This window comes from Anthonomus grandis, chromosome 10, assembly GCF_022605725.1.
Source record: "Anthonomus grandis grandis chromosome 10, icAntGran1.3, whole genome shotgun sequence".
Classification (NCBI taxonomy): Eukaryota; Metazoa; Arthropoda; class Insecta; order Coleoptera; family Curculionidae; genus Anthonomus; species Anthonomus grandis.
Window position 1 is genome coordinate 5,040,239 of NC_065555.1, and position 19,292 is coordinate 5,059,530.

Sequence of the window (19,292 nt, forward strand, 5' to 3'; positions counted from 1 at the left end):
GGACAGGGACACGGACCTGCGCATTAGTAATGTCGCTCTCTCTGTCTAGCGTAGCGCGACCGCTATCGGGTCCGAGAGAGACTGAATTATCAACTGGCGGAATCCGGTGGGTTTTGGACCTACGATGCGAGTGAAACAGGCCGGGATAGATGCATGCACTTTAAAATAATGTCGTTCATTTAAATGTTTGAAATTAAAAACAAAGATTATTGAAACTCTATCATTTGGCTTTTATTAATATGAACAATATCCTCCTGTAAATCATCTTTTAAGTATATAAATTTAAGGCATTTTATTTCATAAATTTTTGAACAATGATTTTTATATAATATGATTTTATTATTTATGAGTGAATAAAATGTACGACACTGTACGACTTTTTATATCAAATGACAAATCACATGTCAAACGTCAACGTCGACAACTTCATTACCCTTATTTAATATATCTTCTATTGGCAACACTGAAAATGTTCAGAGTGACCAACATCAAAAGGATATACCCACAATATAAAAATGGCGGCCACCAGGCAGTGGTTATTTTTCATGGTGGCCATTTGCATGAGCAGTCCAGGTATAATTGTAAGTACGTGCACAGTGGATACTATTAAATTGATAAATAATTACTAATTCAGCCAAACATAACCTAATTGCCATATGTCATATAAGGAACCGCTAAGGCCAGAAGGTAACACAGTGTTGCCAATTAATAACTGTTGGTAATTTAATTACTAAATAAAAAGTGTTTTGGTCGAGTGTTGATTGAAACATTAGAGGCTATTGACTGAAGCATTACAATTATTTGATGGTATAGTTGCTTTTTTATTATATTCCCGTGTACTTCGGCTGTACTTTATCCATAGAATGTTAAATAATAATCTTCTAGAATTCCTAGAGGTACGCGATACAAACAAGACCTTTTTCCTCCGCTAAATTTCACGCCCAAGCAGCCCGACTCCTACATTTTGTTTTTTTATTTATTTTTATTGAATTTCTCAATTAACATTTCACGTAGTCGCCACGCACGCCACCGCATATTTTTTGAATTATTCTTATTGATGACTCAAACGAAAAATAGGGACATTATGAGAGCCCAGCTGACGTATGCCTCAACGGTGTGGGGGTATGCGTCCAAAACCAACATCAAGAGACTTTCATCCGCAGAAAACCAGTGCATTAGGACCACCCTAAATGCACCTTGGTTTATTAGGAACATTGACATCGAAACATAAATTGGACTTCGATTCCCCAATACATACTCAACAAGGCCCAAAAATTCTATGAAAAACTAAGAAATCATCCATGCCAAGATCTGCAACACCTAACAAACTACGATCCAGCAGTAGAAAGACAAAGACGGGTCTATTATAAAAGACCCAGGGATTTGCTTACAAGCATCCCAGAAATGATTGAAGAACTACGAGCCCTGCCGTAGAAATACGGAGATACAGGGAAGAGACAGCACTCTGAAAAGAGGCGCTCTTCTAGAAAAGAGCAAGAGGCAACCGAACATAGAGGTTCCGGTTAAGCAGGTTTTCCGACCCGTAACCGGGCAGTGGAGGTGAGAGGTCAAACCTTGTTTGGTGAGTGGTTTAGTGGGTATTCCTATCTAGGAGAGTCCCACACTACCCAGCTCAAGCTGGGTGTGCGTAAAAGAGCATTCCCTCGCCTTACCATAAAAAAAAAAAAAAAAAAAAAGGACAAATTTCGTTACGCTCCTTGACGTGTTTAAGGTTGCATGAAACATTTTGAATTCTAGGTGAATTTCAAGTGCCATAATTTGATGCAATTATTGTTTCGTAGATATTCGAAATTGAAAATGGTCGTTTTCTTGATTGCAAGGCCCTACTGGTAATTAACTGTTTGACATGAAAGGTTTTCACGTGTTTATTATACTGCTCAAAATCTACATCTTCTATATTAAATGGTTGAGGCCCTGCAGCTGCTGACAGTTGAGAAAATGGCAATTTTCCATCGCTAATATCTCGAAACCTTTTATAGCAAAATAGGGCTTGCGACCCATCAAATTTCCACGGAGAATCCAAACATATATAGTTATACAGGGCATCCATATATAAAATAAAAAAGTTAGCGTTTATATCCGAGCGAAAATAACCCATAAAATCGAACGCTGCAATATCTAAAAACGAGGGCTGACTCAAAGACGCCATTTAATAGATCAAAATAAGACACTTTGCCAACAATATAATGATTCATAGGATTTGAGGCAGGTTACGGTCTAATTTCGCTAAAACGTCGTTCGGACCGAATAAACTGCTGGATTACAATAACGCTTCCAAAGTGAGTCACCGGTTTAATTGAAAATGTGACGTGTATAAAATTTTATTGTGTACACGATTGACCATTTTTAGAAGACCAGACTCGCGTAGGCCAAAGGCTTTTCCTATTCTCGATGCCTTTATTAGGTTATTTTCGGTTCGGGTGTAGTGTTTTCCCATTTTATTATTAATTAAATTCCAATTTATTTTTATGGTAGGGTGCCAAAGTATACTTTACGTTCATCATAAACGGAAAACAATCATTATAATTCACATGCAAAAGAAACACAGTAGGAATGCTATTACACGTGGATGATCTGATCAGTTTTCTTACATAAGTGGGACGTACTTTATTAGACACCTTATGTGGCAGTTTAAAATGTGTAATAATTATTATTTTTAAATAATTAATCATATATTATTGACCATCTATGGAAAGTTCGATTATCGGCCAGAGAATTTGGCAACTTCGGTTTTATAAGTTCGTTATCAGTTCTTTAGCTCAATGTGCTATTTTGTTTAGAGCCTAAGAGCCAGTATTATAAAACTATTTTGACAGATAACTTAAAGTTAACTTGTCGAATATCGTCACATGTCACAGTTAATTTTTAAATGCAGAAGTTAACTTTAACGGGTGGATGGGGTATCAATTAAAGTTAACTTTATAAAAAAATCCTGGTTTTTGACATATATTCTGTCAAGAAGTTTGAATATAACCTAAAACTGATGTTAGAAATCAGGTCGAATTAAAGTACGAATGTAAAATTAAAACACACTATATTAATTATCAAAAATAAGGGTTATAAAACAATACAAATCGACCGTATACACCAAGGCGCGCGGTGATTCTGTCTTTTTGTCAACGATCTCGAATCCCGCTTACGCAAGACCCTATCGAATTACCACTTGGACTTACCACTGAGACTCCTCACAACTTTGTTAATAACATAAACAAAAATCAATACTGGTTCTTTAATCACAATATGTTGATACAAGATATACAGTGATTTTATCTAGTTTCTCTATCTTTTCTTTTTGTAAGTATAAAACTAAGATGAAATAAAACTTTGTTTATGTTTAAACCACTTGTTAGAAAGCATATACATGCCCAAACAAATATAAAAACAATGTGTCAGAAAGCAGTATAATATGTCCAAGCGTCTCCGCGCCAACAAACAATAAAATAAGCCCAAACAAATATAAAAATAATTTGTCAGAAGGCATCACGAGTGCCCAAGCTCAAAAACATTAGCCAGAAAGCATCACAAATGCCCAAGCTTAAAAACAAATCAAAAACATTAGCCAGAAGGCATCACAAGTGCCCAAGCTTAATGTAGTTTTAACTGTAAACGCTTACACGGTCATTTTCAATTAAAACAATGGTATTTACCTTATGTTCGGCATCATCAAAAACATAGGTTTCGAGCAAATCCAAACAGTCCTCAGGACTTCAGGAGCTGCTACCGTAACCTTGGTAGAGTCAGCTACATCACTAACTTTTCTAAGTAGATATCGGCCTGGAGATAAAATGTTCGTCACTTTATAAGGTCCAATCCAACCTGATTCAAATTCATCAATTTCCTTGACCTAATGGTATCTCTCGAAATTAGTCCATAATCATCAATATTATATACTTTTTGAGATGTTGAACGGTTTCTTGACCACTCATCCTGTTAAAAAGTATTTTCATCAAGGCGTCTTTTAACGAATTCTCTTTACTTCTCATGCTGAACAGCAGAAGTATGAAGTTTATCTTCAGAAGCATTTTCAATTATGCGCTGAATTTCTGGTTGTTCCATCCGGAGAGCAGTTCATGATTTTGGGCTGCACGCAGCAAAGTGCCATTGTTGGTTATTATGCGGACTGGAGTACCCACAAGGTATATTATATCCATGAGACAGTCGGCAATTTCTTCGGACTTAAGGCTCATAAGTGCATAAAGGAAACACCATTTAGAATATGCATCTACGGCTACAAAAACCTAGACAAAGCCTGTTTTTTGTTTTTGGTAGGGGACCAAGAAAATCAACACGTATAGTATTAAATAGTAAAGCCACTTCTTTTTTTAATCAAGTGTACGTCATTAGTGGTTGTTCTGGGTGTTCGTTTACTCTACTTACTCTATATATTATCTGCAAAAAGACTCCCTGAACAGCAAATCCCGCAAACAGACACAGGGTAGTATGGGGTTGGTGTTGACCATGCCCTAACCCACTAAAACCCATTCCTTTGGTCAAATTTTCAGGGTTAAAGCACACTGGTTACGTGATTAGTCAATTATGTAAGTGTTGTAGTCACATGCTTAGTCAAATTTTCAGGGAAAAGGTGCACTAGCTAAGTGCTTTGTCAATATTTCAGGGGTATAAAGGTTACATTGGTTACATGTTAAGTTAAATTGCTAAGATTATGTCTCCTTGTCATATCACTGAATATAGAAAAATTACAAGTTCTAAAATCTATTCATCATTCCAAAACATTTTAAGTAATTTAGTGTTTTCATGCACCACACGGGGTCATGATAAGTCTTCCTTGATATATCTTAAATTAAATAAAAGAAAGAAATACAGTAGAGTCAAGAAGGGCTGAAATAATTCTATATATTCGTTATTTCTAGAACTTGGAGCTTCATAATGAGTCAGGTAGTATTAGGTATAAATGCAAATTGACTTTTCACTGATGCTACTTTTAAAATCTCCTATATAATTACATTTCCAGAATATATTGTTTTCCTAATTCCCTGGAAAAGGTCTTTATATAATTTTGGTTATATCCCAGTTTAGTCAAAACTATAATTTTCTTTTTTCTTGCTCTAATTTTTCTAATTTTACCAATCTTAATCCTGGAGAATTATATGCGTGCCAAATACATAAATAAATGATTCAACAGCGTTATCAGACATGAAGTTCTCTTGGAAAGCCCTGATGAGCCAAGTATTTATGAACGTGAGCACTATTTGACTTTTCCCTTTAGCATTTATTCACCATTCTACAACATTTTAAATTAAATAGAATAAAGAAATTCAGTATAGTTAAGAGGGACTCAAGTAACTCTAAATATTCGTTATTTATGGAACTTGGAGCACGATAATGAGTCAAGTAGTATTGGATATGAATGCTATTTGATTTTACACTCTTGCCATTTTAAAAATCTTCAAACTTATTACATTTCCAGAATGTCTTGTTTTCCCAATTCCCTGGAAAAGGTCTTTAAATAGGTTTGATTAGATTCCAGATAAGTCACAATTATAATTTTCCTTTTGTCTTGCTTACTTAGTCTATTAACAGCCCAAAAACATATAAAACATTTTATTTTATACACCATTCCAAAACATTTTGACTTATTCAGTATTTTTAGACATAACACGAATCAGAAGATTCGTGAAGATTCATGATGAGTTTCTCTTTTTATGTCTTAAATTAAATAGAAGAAAGAAGTACAACAGAGTCAAGAAGGACTGGACACTTTTAAAATCTTCCATCTTATTACATTTCCAAAATATCTTGTTTTCCCAATTGCCTGGAAAGAGTCTTTAAATAGGTTTGATTAGATCCTAGTTTGGCCAGATTTTATATAATTCTCCTTTTTCCTTGCCTTGCCACTTTTTACAAAGTGGCGCATTCTTGGGAACAAAAATGAGAATTTATGTTTATTACAGTTTTATCAATGCCAATACAAATAACAAAATATTGGGTTACTCTTTCTGAATTTAACTCGCTTATATGACATAATGTGTTTTCGATTATACAAAACTGTGTTTTTTTTTTTAATCTAATTCGTCGTTAGTTTATCTTTCATGTCCTGTGTTTCGCTGTCCATACTTTGCTGAGTGGACATCCAACCAACACACACAAGTGTCATCGTTCTTTAATACGTTAAGATTGTTGATCATTCGCGTATTTTTAAATTCTAATGTAGGTAAAGCATGACAATAAGTTAATACGATATTCAAGAAGTCTAAACCAATTATTATATCAAAACAAATTACGTCATCAGGAACCACATGCAACTTAAATGGAAAACTGTTTCCATTTAACAGCATGTTTACATTTATTACATGGTATGTATTAAAAGAATTTTTGCCTACGCTTATGATTAATTTTTCTTCTGCTGTAAAAATCCCCGAAACATTAGCTTTATTATGGCGTATAAGAGAAACCTATGCTGCAGTATCTAATAAAACTTCTTGAAAAATTCCATTAATATTTAGTGAATACAAACAGAGTTTGTCATTAAGTATGGGGTTTCTGCTTATTATTGGCCCGAATTCCCTTTAAACACTTATCAAATGAATGACCCGATTTTTTACAAAAATTGCATGATGTGCGGTAACTTTAGACGGACCAGATAGATATTCTTCCGTTCCCCTTTTAATCCCTCGAGACATACATTCTGTCCGACGATGACCCATCTTTCCGCAGTTAAACCATTCAATATTTTTTTTTTGTAATTTTAAACGACCGTATGAACCAAAAGACGGACAACCGTCAGAATTATAGGCCAATGCATCAGACATTAATTGACCAAAATGTGCACTACCTGCAAAACTTTTGCACAAATCTCTTTTTAAATTTTCCCAAGAACGCCTATCTAAAGGAGACCAATTTTTAAACCACTCACGTGCCTGCCCTTCAAAACAATTTCCAATTGCAGCCATAAGTATACCAGTACTCCAACCCAAGTTGGTAGCCAATTCGGACATATCATTGACCCATCTTTGCGGATCATCTCGTCCAGGTACAAAGTCCGGCAAACTAATGCAATCCCCAGATGGCACATTCACACGCGAATCGGCACGCTCTAAAAGTCCGCGTAGCAAATGGTCCAAAGTGGAGCTCCCATTGGCACTTCCTTCCAGCATTGTTAAATTAATTTACACACTAGTTCACGTAACGGGTAACAAGACACGTTTTCGGGTAATCCCACTTCTGATGTTAGAAATCAGGTCGAATGTAAAATTAAAACACACTATATTAATTATGAAAAATAAGGGTTATAAAATAATACAAATCGACCGTATACACCAAGGCGCGCGGTGATTCTGTCTTTTTGTCAACGATCTCGAATCCCGCTGACGCAAGACCCTATCGAATTACCACTTGGACTTGCCTGTGTTTATATAATAAATCCTAAGATAAAGCGGCACTGTTGTGCCTAATTCGAATAACATAGAACATACAAACTAATTTATAATATATTTTAATTGAACGCTAACAACTGAAAAAGCTTCTATTCCTCGATATATAGATAGCGGTAAAAAACGAAATTATCTCCTCGAAACTACCGAACTGTCAAGCATCTGACATGTCATATAAAATGCCGTCATTTTTCATAATTCTTTAGCTTGTAATAACGTCTCAAAAACAAAGAAGAATAAATGGGACGTTTATAAAACTGACATTTTATTGCTAAGGGTAACTTGATGGTTAAAATTAACTTTTGAAAAATATTTATAATACTGGCCCTAAGCAAATTTATTGGGACCTTAAAAAAAGCAACAACAAGAAGTTATTCTTGTTTGAACATTCGAAAATGTCTTGAGGACCAATCTTTGTATCTCCTAGAAATTATTCCAGGCTTTAAGAAGCATATTTGGCAGGAGTGGGCTAGGAACTATCAAGAGGAAACTTCGACAAGGAATTCACTATACTGTACACAAATAAGAGACCCCCTAAAGAAGACATGGGCCATGTATCCAGGAGAAAGATAGTAGATCTAATAAGAGAACATATTATGTTATTCAAAGAAGTGACTAAGTCAATTAGACTCAATCGACAATTTCCTGAGGAATCTTATATTAAAAAAATTAAATATGTCCGTCCAAAAGATCATCCCTCGTATACATACCATTATCACCAATAGAAAGCTTCTATGACAAAGCATGCATCTTTCGTAGAGCTAAGCAAAACTAGCCCATAATCTATATCATAGATTAGCTTGTTATTCCCTTAGTATGTCCTTAGGGACCGAATCCTTGCTGTATCCTGGATCCAAGAGACATGGAAAAAAATAATGGCCAGTCGACCTGAGAAGCAGAGACTTAAAATAATTAACCTAGTTTTCGAACTTGACATGTTTGGCAATAATGGCAGTTGGTTTGGTTTGTGGTTTTAATGGCTTCTGCTACGAGGCAATCTGCCAGCACGATTTGGAGATTCGGGAAAACTGTCGGGTATGTACCCTGTTCCCCGAATCGATATTTTCACAATTTTTAATACTGAAATGCACGGTGACGCCTCCCCTACGATGCATCCGGCCTGGCTACCGGCGTGAATAGGTTCAGCTACCACTGGCAAAGGGCAAGGGCAGGAAAGGGTCTAGGAAGGGTTCCAAAGGATAGGAAAGGAAAGAACGACCACGTGTTGACTGGGTGAAGGATGACACGGAAGTGGCAGTTATGCTGTGTGATATGCTGGCTGCATGCTTACCTATATACAGGAGATTCATTAATATTGCTCGACAATTGAAGGGCGTATTCCTTGGGTCTAAATATTGAAAAAAAATCCTATAAACCTATGTCCGAAAATGCTTCACTGTAAAGCTACAGGGCGTTAAAATTTTTCTAAATAATTTGAAATTAAACGAGAATACCCATATGAAATTAGCTTTAGGGAGGATTTCTAAGGTGCTAAATTGGTGGATAGTTTTGATGCCACTAATAGAGGGCGCCATTTATTACATTTTAAGTGTTTAAATACAACAATAAAATTTAATTATTATAAAATCAAAAAGGTTTTTACAAAAGGAAAAAGTGATTAGCATGACGTAAAAGACAAATTAGGAGTAGAGGAGGTCCACAACCGGGCCTAGGCGAACTCCCGATTTAAACTCATTAGACTTTTTCCTCTGGGGTTACCTAAAATAACTGGTTATGCTACTCCAACTGAAAATGTTGAAGTGTTAAGAAATAGTTCATCAATGGCTTGTAAGGTAGGTGCTTGCATTGAAGTTGAAGGACAACACTTTTAACAACCTTCATAACCTCTACTCCTAGTTTATGTTTTACTTCATGTTAATCACTTTTTCCTTTTTTAAAAACCTTTGATTATATAAGAATTAAATTGAATAAATAAAATGGCTGTTTTCAACACTCTCTGTATCTCGGCAAAGAAGCATTTTCGGACATGGGTTAATAGAAAGTTTTTTCAATATTTTGACCCAAGGAATACGCCCTTAAATTGTCGTGCAATATTAATGACTCAGCCTGTATAGAAAGTCTAACAAACAGTGGCACAGATGTTTTAGCTCCGCACGGAGCTATTTCCGTGCGGAGCTATTTACATCTGTGACAGTGGCCTTATCAATTGAGAAGTGTTCCAGAACCGATCCAATGTTGTCAGGTATAGCCTGGCGCGAAATTTGAATTTCCTTTTTTGTTGAGCTGGTTTGATATTTTATCATATGAAGGGTTTTATTATATGACTGCGACATATATATTTAATATATATATGTCGCAACAGTTGTTGAGCATATTATATATGTCTCAACTGTATAGAGAGCATGAATACCTATGGAATATTCGCTGCCAGGAATATAAAAAGAAACAAAACCGAACATCGGCTCTTCAACAAATTCGGACCGAAATTGGTATCGAAGGTATTATACGATTGAGGACATAAAAAATAAGATAAAAAGTATTAGAAATACTTACTATTTAGAAGTCGATAAAATCGAGAAATCTACTAGATCTGGCGCTGGGGGAAATGTCTATATACCGAGAGTAACATGGTTTGAGGAATTAAATTCCTTTATCAAAAATGTGGCAGTAAGACGAAGAACAACGGTAAGAAAAATAATATGTATATTTATAAATTTAGTTTAACATTATTTACTATTTTTATAATAATATATGTGACCAAATTGCCACGGAACACTACCGTCGTCCATAAAAAAATTCTTATATTTATCTCTTTTTTCTCTAGCAATATTTGCTGAATGATTACTTCCTTGATTCCAGATACTTTTTAAGGGAGTTATTTCATGCCTCCTGGTAGCCTAGTATAATATTTCCATCTTGATCTTAGCCAATTATGTAGTGCACAAGTTGCAAAAATGATTGCATCTATTCAAGTTAGTCGGTATTGCCTTTTCAAAAATACGAAACCTACTGACTAAAATCCCAAAAGCGTTTTCGACTATACGTCTGGCACGTGATAGCCTGTCATTAAATCTTTTTTCTTCTGCACTGAGGTTAACGCCTGGATATGGCTTTAATAAATATGTCTTAAGCGGAAATGCTGATGCATCTCCAACAATAACTCCATCTTCAGGTAACAGGCCATTTTCTAGTTGCTCGTGAATTGAACAGTTTTTGATAACACCACCATCAGATGCATTGCCACTTGCGCCAACGTTTATGTATGAAAAACAGTAGTTGTGATCAACAATAGCTAACAATATGATGCTGCTTGTTTTTTTATAGTTAAAAAAAGCACTTCACTATTAGAGGGAGCTCTGATTTCTACATGTTTTCCATCTATTGAGCCATAACACGTTGGAAAATTCCATTTTGTATTAAAGCCCGCCTCAATCTTCTCTATTCTCTTCTGTATTCTGTATTTATTATCTAAAAAATGAAATAACATGATTAGATATTTTTTCTTTTTGTAGCCTATTGAAATTACAGTTTCGTTAATATATGTTGTTCTTTTATTTGCAGGAAAACATGACGTATTTGGAAAGAGTGTATCAGCTCAATTAAAGATATTATCCGAAGAACAAGCAATCATTGCTCAAGAAAAAATACAGAGCATATTAACTCAATACAGACTTGATATAAAAGCCAAAAAACCTAATTCCGCATATTTTAATATTCAGCAACCGGTGAAATCCAAACATGCCCTCTGAAGCGTATACCAGCGTCCAATATCAGCAGTCGAGCTACCAGCCAGCATTATACTATCCCCCCCACCAGAAATCAGTCCAACAGGCACTACAAGTTCTTCTTCGGCTTCTCACTACAACGATGATTTTTCCCCAATTTCATATCACAATGATAGCCTGGACGAAAGCACACAAGCCAGTGATATAATAGCGACTGCTTTGAGAAATATGTAATGTAAATTATTCCGAATATATTAAATATACTTTACCTTAATAAATTGTTTTAATGCTCTAAAAATGGCCCGACACACTTCTGGTATTAACTGTGATATAGCAGATTTGGAAACACGATAAAAGTGACTTATGCTTCGGTAAGACATTCCTGTAGCTAAATATGTCAACGTTATTTCTAACTTTATTTTTGCGGGTAGTGCATCTCTCATTATGGTGTTTTGACGCTGAATAGGGTGTTCTATGAGAGAAAGTAACTCGTCAAAATTTTCGGCTGTAAGTCGTAACGCCAATCTGTACTCAGAGAGATCTTCTAATCTAAGCTGTTTTAACAGCAAAGCCGAACCTCCTGTTATTGATCTCTCACTGATCCATTTTCTCACCCATAGACGCTTCTTTTTTTTCAATTCTTCATCTAACATATTACTCAATTCATCTTTTAGTAACATCATCACGGTTCTTATTGTTCTTTTTTTGAAAAGTTCAATTTTTCTCGAATTCATTTTTAAAAACAACACAGTACAAATTTTCAACTGACTTGAACTTACTGACATCGTGTAAACAACTTTAGATACAACACTTGGCCAGTAAAAAACAAGTAAAAAAATCAGCAGAGGCAACCCTGAAAACGAACATGGCTGACCAAGGGTTTAATATTTCTGGGTAAAGCCTTGAAAAATGATGTGACGTAACAGGTGTGTGCGTGGTGGTACCCACAAAGGTAACCAAGCCCCATACCATTTCCATTTATGGTATCGTCCGGCGAACGCCTTTTATTTTCGGTACCGGTACCGCTCTACTGATCTGGTTCTTTTCGTGTTGCATATTATGCGTGCTTAAGGCGGACCGAAAAGCCTTAAAATGGTACCGAAAAGATACGTTTACATACTCCGTTAATGTACTTAGAGAAAGTGCTTAAATTAAAGATTCTTTGCGTATGATATGTACTTATTAAGTGGGAACGTCAATTGGGTTCGGATCTCCTCATAAATCTGTCCACTTTAAGATAATTAAATTATATTTAATTAAAAATTGTTGCTCATTAAAACCGCGAGCAAAAGATGAGTGTTTTAATTAATTACTAACAGCCGTCCTCCGAAACCGTAGTATAAATAGCACAGTTAAGAAAATATTTATATATCGACCGAAAGTGGCCTTCGGAAATCGAATATCGCAAGTAGTAATAAAAATAATGAAATATTATTTATAGGGAGTCGAATATAAAAGAAAAGAAAAACAAATCGGACATAAAATATAATGCGTTAAATGAAATTTTAACCGGCATAACAACCCGGGGATATCGCGGTCTATTTTCGGACACTAAAAATAGAATCGGGCTTCTGGATGCCAAAACGTCGGAACGCCAGAATTATCTGGAGAATGTTTTTTTGGTGTCGGATTTATTTATTCGGACATAGCACGTCTATCTATAATTCACGATATATGGTACAGTATATTTTATAATATTCCAGGCATTTACGGGTTTTATTTTGATTGTTGAAGTTCTTCTATCTCTTAATAAGTGTATGTACCAAATTCAGAAATCTTTAATTTAAATAATGATTTACTGACTATCAATCACCATCTTAATTTCTCCAGAAGACAAGACCATACACTAGCCTTGTATGAAAAAGACCCATATAGGTACTTACGTAGTCTGACAGATTTTAAGGGCAGCCATTCTGCAGACCTAGCTATAGGTACATCATAAAAGCTTTTTCTTAAGCTGATTGATATATGGCTTTCAAATTAGTCTGCCGTTAATATATAGATAACAAGAAACCTTAATATCACCAAAAGAACTTTTTGATGATGACAGGAAGTAGCTACTTGGAATATATCCATAATTCATTTACACCAACATAAAGAATTTGAGGGTAAAAACGTCATTCTGAGTTATAAGGATTATTTGAATGGTTTTTTTTTGTGTCAAATCTTCACTTTTTTGCGAATATTTCAGGCATTAATTGAAATATTCTTAGTACAAGAAAGAATATTAAATTGCAACATGATTATATGAGAACCATTTTTATACCTAAAAAAACTGTCTGTTTGAAAATTATTGATTATAGTGGAGTAAATAATGAGTAAAATTGTGTCGTATTTTTTTATGAGCTTAGAACAAGATCAAACCTATTGGGTATTCTCAAGAATATGATTCTACATATGAAACCAACATATTTGACCTTTTTTTACTTTCAAAATACTGTGAAAACTTCCCTTTTTTAAAAATCATGTTTTTTTATACATCCCCTCCAATATCTACTTAACTAATTGAGCTATTGACATGATTTTTTTATTATTTAACCACACACACATTTAGGCGCTTCTTTCAAAGTATAAAATGATTGGAATTTTTTATTTTAAATATGCCCAAAACACGGATGACCTTGGCAGTTCAGAAATTATGCAGGCAAATTTTGACTAATCGAAAAAAAAATTTTTTTTTGGGAATTTCATATAACATGCTGCAAAGAAAATGTGCACAAATGATTAAGAAAGTTTTTAGTACTATAATCATTCTTGTCACTTTTGTAGTTTATGCGCTATGATTTTTTATAGCGCGCGGAATTTAAACTCGGCGTCTTGCAGAAACTGATAAAGCAATCAAGCGATGTTTATCTTGCTTAATATAGTTATAATCACTACGTTTTTGAGCATTTTATACGTATAAAAGGTTGCGAAAACAACATTAAAAGAAAAGTATGAAAAAATCAGGCTTCTTCGTTTCTGATTCTGAAATATCGTCATTAAAACTTAAACTATTATTGTATAATCTGCATTTACATTCTATCATACATTTTAATCCCTGTTTTACGCAAACACATCTAGTACTATTGCAATTTTTGTCTGAACATTTTATGGATAAAAGTTTTCTTAGGAACTGTGATACCCGTACATCTTCTTTTAACACCCATCCAAACTTAGCGGGATTTTCATATACAGATTCTGATAAATAGGTATTATACCAAGTTTTTAATTGGTAAATACACCTACAAAAATTAAATATTAATAACCTTTTTAGAGTGCTAAAGTGCGAAATATAATACCTTTTTAGGTGTAGTCCAAAAGCATCTACGGTCGGCGGAAGTTCAGAAGCAGGTTTGTTTGAGGTTGTTGTTAGGTGGAATCTTAATTCGTTTAAGTTGTTAATATTTTCATCTTTGTATTTATACAGCAAAAAAATTAATTTACTGGCAACATCCATGGCTTCATTTTCGGATAATATCGGAAGCATTTCTAATTGTGAAAGGCTCTCAATGTTTTTGTATAACGTATCAAAAGCGGTTTTTTTGCCTATTTTATATAATGCACTGGTATTATCGCAACCAGTTAAGCAATGGATAGCTAATAGGTTTTTGGTTACTAGAGGGCCAAGTTTCTTAACTATATCGTGGATGGCAACAAAGCGTCTATTCTTGCTGTGTCCCAGCTCCATACACAATTTACATTTTTCAAGTTCTGGTGTTATACTATAAAAGTGTAAGAGTTATAGCAACGCATTAGTATCTACCGATTTTACTAAAATGGATTTGCTATGTGAAGTTTCTGAAAAAACGTGAAGAATGATCCTAGTGTCTGCTTCCTCTTGACTGCTGTTCAGTGATATCAAGTTTTCGGGTTTTCTATCGTACGTAATTTGAAACGCTTACTTATTACTAATTTTTCATGACTATTTCATGAATCGGAACCCTTTTGAAGAAAGTAGTCGCTTAAATAAACTAATAACGCTCTTTTGTTTGCAGATGATTTAAGAAACTCGTTAAAATTAGGAATTTTTCGCGTGCCACTCACTTTAAACTCAACCACATTTGAGTCACCACGGTTGGACCTTTCAGCATTTTGTAAGGAATGAGTAGTGTATGTATCAAAAAAAAGTGTTTTCTTCCATTGCTCACAATTTTTGCTAATAGCAGGTGCCCCAAATCGTTAAAAGTTGAAAATGTAGATGACTTTAACTCTTGAATAAGTACCATGCCATCAATAACATATGAATCTATTGGTGGGCAGACGAATAACGGATTAGTAAATGATTCTAACTTTTTCGAAAGATCAGATTTTGTTGATTTGCGCATTGCACCATCTTCATGGAACATAGAAGCCGGAACAGGCGCAATTTCATAAGATAAAATGTTTGGCAAAGTAGTGAGTATAACTATATTAAGCAAGATAAACATCGCTTGATTGCTTTATCAGTTTCTGCAAGGCGCCGAGGTTAAATTCCGCGCGCTATAAAAAATCATAACGCATAAACTACAAAAGTGACAGGAATGATTATGGTACTAAAAACTTTCTTAATCATTTGTGCACATTTTCTTCGCAACATGTTATATGAAATTCCCAAAAACAAAATTTTTTTTCGATTAGTCAAAATTTGCCTCCATAATTTCTGAACTGCCATGCAAGGTCATCCATGTTTTGGGCATATTTAAAATAAAAAATTCCAATCATTTTATACTTTGAAAGAAGCGCCTCAGTGTGTGTGTGTTAAAATAAAAAAAAATCATGGCAATAGCTCAATTAGTTAAGTAGATATTAGAGGGGATGTATAAAAAAACACGATTTAAAAAAATTTACGTATTCCCAGTTTTTTGTAAACAAAAAAAATCTGGACCCTAATAAAAGGTCATATTTTGTAATTTCTAATGAACAATGACCTATCTAATAAAATGACATATATATCGTTTTGTTCTAAGGTAAAAAAAATAAATCGAGAAGGAAGCGACTTTTGCCCCGTTTTTTACTACACTATTAATGGACTACTCTGAAGACTTTCTTAGTCTCTTTTAAAGAAACGACTCAAATCGATGCACTAAGAGTCAAGATATTCGAATTCTTATTCCAGGAGTGCCTGTAAGAATTAAAAATAAATTTGTCTCTCAATAACAAGTGAATATCTGTGAATTCTGGTAATGAAAATTTGTAAATTATTGATTAATCAACCATTTCGCAGAAGTCTTCAATTTTTGCGTATATTTCAGGAAATAATTGAAATATTCTTAATGTAATTTTAGTAACTGAAAAAATATTTAGTTTTCAACATTTTCTATTTTTTTCAAAACTTTCTCAGTTACAGACAAATTTCCAGAACGTTCCAAAAGTTCAAAAACCACTAAATTTGAAGTTATTGGTCTTGATTTAGTAACTACTTAGAATATTCTCATACTCAAACAGAGGGACTCCTAAGGGTAAAAATTCTCAATTCGGGAAATTCCCTAAATGTTCATTCAATAAAATACACCATTACGCTTATTAACTGTTTATTAATATTAAACGATTTTTAAACTTAAAAGCTAATCCGAGAGCACAAACACCGAAACAAAAACCAAACTTCTTCCATGGAAAATGGCTCCTTATGGAGTCTTTTGTAATCAAATCAGCCGGAGACACTAAGGCATCCCACTAAAAATAAACCTGACATCCTAAAACCTCCTTCAAAAAAAAAAAAAGCGCAAACCTCTTTAGTTCTTTCAGTCAGTTTACTCGTAACGGTCTTTAACCCCTTGATCTTCATTTTGATTAAGCCAATATACTCGTGAATCTTATCGCGTTCCTCCTTAGACAAATCCTCCTTTTCCCAATGTTTTATCACGTATTTTATGCTCGCTTCCATCGCGATAATTTGCTTTATTGCAGACAAAATTTCTGTTGCAACATCCACATTACTGCAAGAAACAAAGCGTGGGTAAATTTCACAATTGCTTTAAAAGTCTCACCTAAAAACGCGATTTTTCACGCAAACGTGCAACGATTTCGGATGAAAAGGGGTTTTATGGAACCGATGTAATCCCGTCAGGATCCTATTGCGCTGAAACGGTAATTTCACCCCTAATCTTTTAAGCTCTCCATCGTCCATGCATAGGAACTGCCCTAAAGTGACGTTTTTCTCTTTAAATAAGGGTATTAAGTGCTCGCATTTTACTGATATAAGGATCTTGCATACGTCTTCAAAGAATTGAGGCCTGAAAAGGTTTCAGTAGAAATATGACTTAGTTATTTACTTGTTACCCAGAGATTCACTAATAGGAATTAATTATAATATTACTTACTGTTCTCCTTTTTTCAACCCCCTAAAATGGTCTTCAAAATCAAGACTGGCCCCTAACAAAATCTCCTCGACAATGTCGACCTCCTTCTTAGGGAACAAACTTAAAACATCCTCGAGTCCGTGAGATCTGGCAATGTCCAGGGGTGTATCTCCCCTAATGTCCCTTAAATGCAAGTCAAAATCTTGACTAATCAAATATTTAACGACAGCAGGCTGATTATTGCTCACCGCCCATGTTAGAGCCTAAAAAACGAATTTTTTGCAAAAACATAGAGGCACTTTAAAAGCTTACACTCCACTTCTGATTATCCACTGCCTGTTTGGCTGATTTCGGAAGCAAATACTCCACTGCTAATAAATTACCTGCAATTCATACAATTTGGTTTTATAAAACTTTTTGCTTTTATAAACCCTTACCATTACAAGCAGCATACATCAAAGCGTCCATCCTTTTCCTATTTATTTGTTTTACATTTGCACCATTATCAACTAAAAGTTTTATAACTTTAAAAGACTTCTCAAACGGAGCAGTATACTCTGGACAGTTGCAAGCCATCATTAAAACCGTCATCAACTCTAAAATCCCTTAATTAAAAAGAAATAATTCAGGAACTACTGGAACTTTTACCTCTATGAGTATTTACATCAGCCCCATGATCTATCAATAGCTGGGTCATTTCAGGGTTACCATAGCTGCAGGAAAGCATTAGGGCAGCCCACCCATCTCGCAGGTCACTATTTAAGTTTATATTTTCTAAACAAGTGTATATTGTTAGTTATACAATTATTAAGGGTTATATTAATAGTTTTAACCTTTAGCTAATAATTGTTTGGCCGCACTGATATCCCCCATAGACACTGCTGTGAAAAACTCCGAAATATTTTGCCATTTCTGGTCTTCTTCGGTAAGTTTTCTCTGTATTGGTCGGCTTAAAGTCTGTTTCATTTTGGACTAAGAAAAACACGATGAAGTTTTGTACAGGCTAACGGAATTATTAAATATTTTGAATGAATTAGTTTAGTAAAAGTGTACCTTGAAATTTTGATAGTCTCCATCGTCTGCTATGCTGTCTTCACTGTCCGAAGACCAGTCCGGTCCATGTCGACTATAAGCCATTACAGATTTCTCTTCGGGAATGTTTATGTGAATTTAAATATTTTACTTATTTATTATTTAAAGGGCTCTATCATAAAAAGCCACTTTTTGACTTTTATATTTAAGAACCCGGGAAAAACAGGTTTGGCGATTTCAAAACACCAAACAACATTTTTTAGGTTAGGGTTGTGATTGTTATGACATTTTTGACAGCTGCCAAATATAGAATTTAATAAGGAATCTCATAACCTAACTTAGAGTTAATATCTTTCGCTATATTATGCCTCTTCACACATAATAAAATATGAATTCAAGAAATAATCCTCTTGAGTGTCTTTTAAGCTTTCTATATTGGTTTTCCAATTTCCTCTACCATAAAAATCAATTGATTCATGTCAAAGTGTGAGGTTATGTTAGAAACGTCAGTTATGTCAATAACGCTATGAGAAATAAGAAAAGCATAAAACATTGTGCAAACGCCAACCAGTTTGTAAACAAAAAGATAGAATTTTTATTAAAAAAACAGTAACCACTAACCCATCGATGCATCTATGATCATTACCAAGTATCGATACTTACAAGCTAAATATCGAAAAGAATCGATACTGTTTTATACACTATCCCTACGTTGCACTAAGTATCGAACATTTCTTAGGTTAGGATTTTGAATGTTATGATACTTTTGACAGCTGTCAAATAAAGAACTTAGTAATCCCCTAACCTAACTTACAATTCAAATTAAGATTTTCTTAATATCTTTTGCTATATTGTGCTTCTTTCCCAACACAAAAAAAATATTAATCAAAAAAATAACCGTT

The 19,292-nt window shown here is 34.4% G+C and overlaps 1 protein-coding gene across 1 annotated transcript; it reads right to left on the bottom strand.

Moving 5' to 3' along the window:
* Positions 1–16,573: 16,573 nt before the first annotated feature.
* LOC126741136 (ankyrin repeat, SAM and basic leucine zipper domain-containing protein 1-like) lies at positions 16,574–19,100 on the bottom strand. The gene is made up of 9 exons (XM_050447472.1): positions 18,412–19,100; positions 18,192–18,330; positions 18,007–18,132; positions 17,796–17,954; positions 17,671–17,741; positions 17,380–17,621; positions 17,047–17,292; positions 16,788–16,995; positions 16,574–16,732 (listed from the first exon to the last, which is right to left on the bottom strand). The coding sequence occupies exons 1-9, from the start codon at positions 18,493–18,495 to the stop codon at positions 16,583–16,585; spliced, it is 1,425 nt and encodes a 474-aa protein (XP_050303429.1). The 5' UTR covers positions 18,496–19,100; the 3' UTR covers positions 16,574–16,582.
* Positions 19,101–19,292: the final 192 nt, after the last annotated feature.

Coding starts and splice junctions, on each gene's coding strand:
- LOC126741136 (XM_050447472.1), bottom strand. CDS start 18,495: ATGGCTTATAGTCGACATGGACCGGACTGGTCTTCGGACAGTGAAGAC. Junction 18,133..18,191: donor CAAACAATTATTAGCTAAAG/GTTAAAACTATT, acceptor ACACTTGTTTAG/AAAATATAAACTTAAATAGT. Junction 17,742..17,795: donor GATGTATGCTGCTTGTAATG/GTAAGGGTTTAT, acceptor TATGAATTGCAG/GTAATTTATTAGCAGTGGAG.